The sequence below is a fragment of the Mus caroli genome, chromosome 5 (assembly GCF_900094665.2).
Source record: "Mus caroli chromosome 5, CAROLI_EIJ_v1.1, whole genome shotgun sequence".
NCBI lineage: Eukaryota > Metazoa > Chordata > Mammalia > Rodentia > Muridae > Mus > Mus caroli.
The window spans coordinates 117,718,987-117,727,321 of NC_034574.1; the positions used below are offsets into that span (position 1 = coordinate 117,718,987).

Consider the following 8,335-nt stretch of genomic DNA (forward strand, 5'->3'; position numbering starts at 1 on the left):
CTGCCTCCCAAGTGCTGGAATTAAAGGCATGTGCCACCACTGCCCGGCTATAGCCCCTTCTTTTTGACCTCAACACTTGCCTTTTTAAGTGAGAGGTTCCTTTGAAGAGAGAGCTGAGAGGGGTCAGAGCTAAATATGTATCTTGTCCCTTCCTTACATTTATGTCAGGCCCCAAGATGCTGTCTTGTTTAATGTTTCTAGCTTGCCAAAGAGGAATGGTCCCAGACCCTCTGGATCAACCTGAATGTCCAGTATCTGCAGGAAGGAATCGAGGGCTTCCTCAAGAACCTCCGCAAGCTGCCACGGCAGGTGCGCAGCTTGTCCGTGGCCTTCCATTTGGAAGTGAAGATGAAGGCGTTCAAAGACTCTATCCCCCTGCTTCTGGACCTGAAGCACGAGGCCCTGAGAGAGAGGTTAGTTCTGTCCTCCATCAGCTCAGAGAAGGATGTTAGGTTTCCAACAAAAGCTTTAGCTTGGGTTGGTAGGCGGCAGTTCAGAAGAGGGGTGAGAGATGACCAGGCTGTCTGTAAGTGAAGAGAGTGCCAATGGTTTTATAAAAAATGACTGTCATAGCTGCTTCAGTCAAAAGCAAGAGGCAGGATTTGATCAGCAGAATCCAGGAGGAACAGAATCGGGGCACCAATGCTATTTGTGGTGTTTAGGGGCCTGTCTTAGGGTTTCAGCTGCTGCAAGGAAACACCAGGACCAAAAGGGAAGTCGGGGAGGAAAGGGTTTATTCAGCTCAGACTTCCACATTGCTGTTCATCACTGAAGGAAGTCAGGACTGGAACTCACACAGGGCAGGAACCTGGAGGCAGGAGCTGATGCGGAGGCCATAGAGGGGTGCTGCTTACTGGCTTGCTCCCCATGGCTTGCTCAGCCTGCTTTCTTATAGCACCCCTGCATCCCAGGGATGGCATCACCCACCATGGGCCAGGCCCTCCCCCACTGATCCCTAATTGAGAAAAATGCCTTACAGCTGGATCTCATGGAGGCTTTTCCTCACCTAAGCTTCCTTCCTCTCTGAAAGGTGTCTAATTGACACAAAACCAGCCAGTACAGTGAGTGCCACATTAAAAGAATAGAAAGAACCAGACAGGGCTACACACACCAGTCGTCCATCCTAGGGCTTGGGGGCACTGAGGCAGGAGGACAGAAAGTTCTGTGCCAGCCTGGGCAGTGTATCTAGTGACACATTGCCTCAAAAACCAAAAGGGGGGAAAAGGAATGGGAGCAGTGAGATTAGTCTTTTTTGTGGGGGTGGGTGAGATAGGATTCCATTCTGTAGCCCAGGCTAGCCTAGAAAGTCACTATGTATCCCAGGCTATCAATCTCATGGCAGTCTTTCTCCGTCTCCCACATGCTGGGATTCTAGACAAGAGCCATCAGGCCTGGCTTGAAATGAATCCTAACCCTCACCCCCATACACACTTTAAAGATCATTTTAATTTTAAATTATGTTTATGCATGTGCGTGCATGCGCGTGCATGTGTGTGTGCGTGCACATGTGCCTGTGAAGGCCAGAGGGCATCAGATCCCTTAGAGCTGGTGTTTCAGATGACTGTGAAACTCCATGTGAGTCCTGAGAACTGAACTCAGGTCCTCTGCCAGAGCAGCCTGTGCTCTTAACCGCTGAACCATCTCACCAGCCCTTAATGATATATTTAACTAATTCAACATCTGAGACACCATTTCCACATGTCACTGAGATATATGACTTCCTTAAAAACCAGTCCTTGAAACCTGACGTGCTTTGTACAGTCCAGTAGAACTTGGGCTCACCCAGCGGTGACGTATGGCTTGTGGCTGCTATGTGAGATGCACAGGTCCTCTGGTGATTGATGGAGCTTGGGTCTCTCAGGTCAAGTGGCTCATCCCAACCTGCTCTGTGCCAATGGGAGTTAGCCAGGGTTCTGTGGCTCCTACCATCCCTGATGTGTCCCACAGTCGGGATCGTAGAGTCACACCAAGCAACTTGATTTTACTTAGTGAGAAAGTTGTCATTTCCCTATTCCCTACCAATCTGGTGTCATCTGGATCTGGAATGTTCCCAAAGAGGCTCATGTGTGGAAGGCCTGGTCCCCAGTAGAGACACTGTTGTGAGGTGACTTTAGAAGGTGGAGCCTGTGGGTCTCAGGCCCCCACATTCCTGCCTGCCACGAGATGAACACATTGCCACATCCCGCGCCCCTGGACATGACTCCTTCTCACCACGGCATGGATGACTATGGACGGAACCCTCTGCACCCTCCTCCGGCACTCTGTCACAGTTCCAGGGAGCTGATGGACACACAGCCCCATTCACACCAGCAAGAAGGGCTCCCTGAGCTCATGTGGCTTTAGCACCTATTGCTCTCTGTCCTGCTGAGCCCAGAGTGACAGTCACAGGCCCAGCCAATGTGGCTTTGCCTCATCTCTGTCTTCTGCATCCTGTACTTCTGGCAGACCTGGAAGGCTCTCTCTCACCCTTTGCTATTCTTCTCACTGAGCTATTCTTCTTCGCAATAATCAAAGCCCCAGGACCTCGTAGCCCACAGTTCCCAGGTTCTGGTCATGTCTCTCCCTGTTTGTCGTATCTGAGCATCACATCTGATGTCAGGGATCCTCTTCTCTCCTCATTTTTTTTTCCTTTTCTTGAGCCAGGGTCTAGGTTGTAGCCCAGGCTAGCCTCAAGCTTCGTGTTGTCCTTTTTCAGTCTTCCACAGACCTGCACTATTACCCTAGTCCATCCAGTGTTCCCCCCTAACCCCCAGTGTTTGGAGCAGTTAGTACTTACAAGCTAGGGCCTGTGGCTCAGTGACAGAGCAATTGCCTAGCAGGTCTGAGGCCCAGGGCCCTGTCCCCAGCTCTGCATACAACAACTGGTTTCAAGTTAAGCCACATATCAGTGGGGACCAGTGCTCTGCTCAGTAACAGACTCTACATCATCTCACGTGGGGCCAGATGTGTCACAGGCCTGGCCATGTGGGTTTATGTAGCCCTCTGTAAGATTCATGCTAAGCCGATATCTCCTGATGATGTATTTCTAAGGACACATCCCCTTGTGAACACAGGATGGTGCTTAATTTGTAAGCTTGTTCCATTGTCTATCGACCATCTGTCCAGTCAGAAGATCCTTTCCCTGAGACCAGGACTGGGCCTGTGGTTACCAGGCACTGCCCAGCAGAGTCAGCGATGGGTCAACACTTCCCAGTGTACTTGGGGCTCTGTGATTGACACCAGGCTCTCCCACAGGCAGAGAGGCCAGTTCCAAAAAACTAGAGGCCACCCATTTTCTCAGCAGCTAAGACACACACGGGACCTGCCAGATGTCTCCTGGTTTATAACTCTAGTGGCAGGGAGCAGGATTTGGAAGGACTCGAGAGTATAATCCCGGGCTGTCCCACGTCACTGTGGAGGTTGTCCCACAGGGCCTCTTCCTGTGACTGCAGGGGGAACAATTAATCTCATCTCTGCACTTGTCTGAGCGGTGCGTGCTGATGGATAACCCTCCTCTCTTTCAGACACTGGAAAGAACTCATGGAGAAAACAGGCGTGTTCTTCGAGATGACAGAGACCTTCACGCTTGAGAACATGTTCGCCATGGAGCTGCACAAGCACACGGAGGTGCTCAACGAGATCGTCACTGCGGCCGTCAAGGAGGTTGCCATCGAGAAGGTGGGGAAGGAGAGCCTTCCATTTCCCTGCCGCAGCTGGGTCCAGGGCCTCTCACGTGCTCGGCGGGAGCTCTGCCTCTGAGCCACTCCTCTTGAATCTTCGATTCACTGGGATGTGTTTTTAACATGTAGCCAAGGCTGGCCTTGAACTTGTGATCTTCCTACCTCAGTTTCCAGAGTGCTGGGATCACAGGACGCTCCACTGCTCCCAGCAAAGGCTGTCTTTTCAAACTTTCTCCAGTATCTAATAAATAGAACCTCTGACTTAGTTTACTCTTTTGACATCCCTGGTTATAGTTTCATATTTTACTTATTGATGAAAAAAAGGGCACCCTTTAGAAAAAAGAAATGACAAATAATCTCAGCACTCCCAGCCTGGACACCTGAAGACAGGTGTTGTTATCCTACTAAGTGTTGCTCCCTACTTAAGATGCAGGTACAAGATTGAAGTACTTACCATGAGAACAGGAAGATGTCATATGAACCCATTTTACATAATGGATACAAGCTAACAAAAAGCTAAAAGATGTGTGGACACATCCATACATACACACGCACACACATATATCATATATAGTAGTGTACATATATGCAACGTATACATATATGCAACACGTATTCATACACACACCTCTAAACAAATACATTTACATAGTATGTGGAGATATTGTCTTAGTTACATTTCACAATGTTGCATCAAAATACCCCTACAAAAGCCACTGAAGGAGGGAAGAGCTAATTTTGGCTCACAGTTTAAGGGCACAGTCCATCAGGGTGAAGACGGCATGGCAGGAGCACTGTGAGGCACCTGGCCACATAGCATCTGCAGTCAGGAAGCAGAGATAGAAGAACACTAATGCCCAGCTTGCTTTCTCTCTCTCTCGCTTTTTTTTTTTTCATTCAGTCCAAGACTCCACTAGGGAATGGTGCTACCCACAGTGGGCAGATCTTTTTTAACTGAACCTAATTAAGAGAATCCCTCAGAGGCATGCCCACCAGGGGCCTGTCTCACTGGAGATTAATTCACACTTATAGTAAACATCTACATGTAGGCATACACATGAGCACAGATCAGTGTGGAGTTCTTCAGAGAATGGAATGATAGTGGGCTTTGCATTTTGAATATGGACTTTTTCGCTCAGCAGTGGAGTGAGCACAGGGCAAGATCCCCTGGTTGAACAGGAAGCTGCTGGGTTGAGACACCAGTTTTAGTATTTGGCAGCATCCCCAGGACCCCATGTGGCCTTTCTGAGACCTCTGTGGTTTTTTTTTTTTTTTTTTTTCTTTTTGGAGTGAGGGTCAGATGAGATCCCACATGGCAGACTGTGAGCCCAGTAGACAGGAACACTCTTGCTGTGGAGAATCTCAACTTCTCCTGGGATTGAGCTGGGACAATAAATAGGTTGAGTTACAGACAGACAGTGACACACTAGGGAGGAGGTGGCTGTGTTAGGGTCTTGCTCTTCCATCTGTGGGCTCAAATGTTTCTTTTCATTTTTCCAACCAGGCCGTGAAGGAAATCCTAGACACCTGGGAGAACATGAAGTTCACCGTGGTCAAGTACTACAAAGGCACACAGGAGCGAGGCTACATCTTGGGGTCCGTGGACGACATTATCCAGTGCTTGGACGACAACACGGTCAACTTGCAGAGCATCTCCGGGAGCAGATTCGTGGGGCCTTTCCTGCAAACTGTCCACAAGTGGGAGAAGACGCTGTCTCTGATAGGCGAGGTCATTGAGGTGAGGGCACACAGAAAGCACACTGCCAGGTCCTGCAGGGATTCTATATGGGAACATTTGCACGGAGAAATGAAGGACTGCCCCATGGCTCTTCACTCAGGTGGGGTGGGGGCAAGGGGGCAGTTGGGGAGACTGATGAGTTTTGATTTCAGGGAACTAATAATGTTTTATTTCTAAGATTCCTACTTGGCCCTTTAAAGCGTCCTTGTTCCTTTTTCATAGCGCCTGTTCTTTTTTTTTTTTTTTTCGAGACAGGGTTCCTCTGTGTAGCCCTGGCTGTCCTGGAACTCACTCTGTAGACCAGGCTGGCCTCGAACTCAGAAATCCGCCTGCCTCTGCCTCCCGAGTGCTGGGATTAAAGGCGTGCGCCACCAACGCCTGGCACATAGCGCCTGTTCTTGTTGCATGAGGGTTTCATGTTTTCATCCGCCTTTGCAGTCTTTCTAGCCTGGCCTGTCACACTGGGTGGTGGGTTAGTCCTGTGCCGACAGTGCTGAACTAGGCCTCTGTGAACAGCCCAGATCAGTCAGGCTCAGTTCACTATCTCTGAGTAGCTGGTTTGTTTTTTTTTTCTCCCCAGACCATCGATAAGCATATTTTCTCATTCATATCCTGGTTCTCTGGCAAAGAAACATGATTCTGGCCCTGTTTCCATCATGTTTGAACATCCTTGGCTTGCTGTGCTTGTTTGTTTGTTTATTTGTTTGTTTTTGCCTTTGACTCTTTACTTGTGAAAGCTCTTTTGAAGGGCATAGTTTTGTTGTTGTTGGTAGTGGTGGTGGTGGTGGTGATAGTGGTAGTGGTGGTGGTGTGTATGTGTTTGTGTATATGTGTGTGTGTGTGAGTGTGTGTATGTTTTTTTCAGGGGATTGAACCTAGGGTCTCATGTATGCAAGGTAAACTTTCTTTACCACTGAGCTATCTCCCCAGCTTTCTTCTTTATGATTTAAGTGTTTATTGAGATGAATTTTATGCAACATAAAATTGACCATCTATCTATCTATCTATCTATCTATCTATCTATCTATCTATCTATCTATCTATCTATCATTTTTTGAGACAGGGTTTCTCTGTGTAGCCCTGTTAATCCTGGAACTTACTCTGTAGACCAGGCTGGCCTCCAACACAGAGATCCACCTGCCTCTGCCTCCCACGTGCTAGAGTTAAAGCAATGTGCTACCACGCCTGGCCCCGCCTTATTTTTTGAGACAAGGTTTCTCAGTGGACCTGGAGTTCACTGATTGGCTAGACTGGCTAGCCCAGGAGCTCTAAGCATCCTCCTGTCTCTGCCCTCTCAGCATTGGTGTTGCAGAAGCACACACTGTGCCCAGCTTTGATGTGGGTTCTGGGAAGCCCCACTCAGGTCTTCCTGCTTGGGCAGTTTCTGGCCCCAGCAATCTCATCAACGAAATCAACCATTTTAGAATGTGCAGGTCAGGAGCCTTTAGAGCATCTGTGTTATACAAACACTGCCTCCATTTGGTTCCAGAATTATCTCAGCACTATGAAAGAAAACCCCCAGACCATCGCTTCCCAGCTCCCAAGTCCCCAGTTCCCAGTTCCCAAAAACTGACTTTCAATTTCCACGCCAGCCTATCCTGTGCATCTCATATGTGTGAAGTCACACACAAGGCCTTTGTGTCTGCCTTTTTCATTCAGCATGAGTTATTTAAGGCTCACCCACATGGCACCATCTGTCTTTGCTTCTCTCCTCTTTGTGGTTAAACAATATTCTGTTGCATGGCTAGACCACCTTTGATTTATCCATTCATCACTTGGTGGCCATCTACACTGCTCCTACCTCCTGGGTCCTAGGCGTTACGGCAATGCTACCGGGAGAGCTCGTGACTAAGCTATACATCTGGCTCTCACTTTTCCTTTCTTCGGTGTCTGTATCTGGAAACAGAATGGCTCAGAAGGTGGCATGTGGCTTGCCATGAGTATGGCTTCCCTCCTGGCCATTGGCACTCACAGAGCTCCAAGTTCTACATGTAACTAAACATGTCCTCCCTGCCCGGGACTGGAGCGGGGAGCATTATTTTGCTTTTTAGTAAACCTTTCTCCTCTAAAACGCTGTATCCTAGCAACCCCCAACTCTCCAAGATCTGTTCTGAGATGTCCTGACAATGCCCAGAACCCAGATAGTACTAAACCCCATACAACTGTTTCCCAGTACACATACACCCATGGCAAAGTTTAACTTACAAGTCCAGTCTGCTCAGAGGCGAGCCATGGTGACTATTAATACATAGAGTGCCCATGACAGCAGTATCTCAGAACTGTGTGAATGTGCTCTCTGCATACCCTCTGAACGATGAGAATTTTAGACTCCTGCTAACCACAGTTGACCCAAACCCGGGAAAGCAAAAGTGAACATCCAGGAGGGCTAGGTGCGTGAGGTAGAGGGGGCGGTAGCCAGGTCCCTGCACACAGTGTCGCTTGGCCTGCTAAGTTCTTGTTTTCACCAAGCTGACTTGGACGTATTCTGATTTGGGGAGGGATTTTGTGTATGTTGCTGGCATCTCTGCTCACCCTCTGATGTTGATGCGGTGCATTTCCAGATCTGGATGCTGGTTCAGAGGAAGTGGATGTACCTGGAGAGCATCTTCATTGGGGGGGACATACGGTCCCAGCTGCCGGAGGAAGCCAAGAAGTTTGACAACATTGACAGGATATTTAAGAGGGCAAGTGGCCAGAATGAGGGTGGGGGGGTCAGTGTGAGAGTGGGCATGGTCAGTGTGAGAGTGAGCAGGGTCAGTGTGAGAGTGGGCGGGGTCAGTGTGAGAGTGGGTGGGGTCAGTGTGAGAGTGGGTGGGGTCAGTGTGAGAGTGGGCGTGGTCAGTGTGAGAATGGGCGGGGTCAGTGTGAGAGTGGGTGGGGTCAGTGTGAGAGTGGGTGGGGTCAGTGTGAGAGTGGGTGGGGTCAGTGTGAGAGTGGG

General features: G+C 49.1%; 1 protein-coding gene across 1 annotated transcript in view; it reads left to right on the forward strand.

The window, feature by feature from the left end:
* Dnah10 (dynein axonemal heavy chain 10) overlaps positions 1 to 8,335 on the forward strand; it is a 111,828-nt gene that overhangs the window by 41,840 nt on the left and 61,653 nt on the right. Inside the window, exons 25-28 of the mRNA XM_021162419.2 lie at positions 202 to 413; positions 3,504 to 3,657; positions 5,164 to 5,397; positions 7,959 to 8,081. Coding sequence (XP_021018078.1) covers positions 202 to 413; positions 3,504 to 3,657; positions 5,164 to 5,397; positions 7,959 to 8,081 — 723 coding nt within the window. The remainder of the gene's footprint in view (positions 1 to 201; positions 414 to 3,503; positions 3,658 to 5,163; positions 5,398 to 7,958; positions 8,082 to 8,335) is intronic.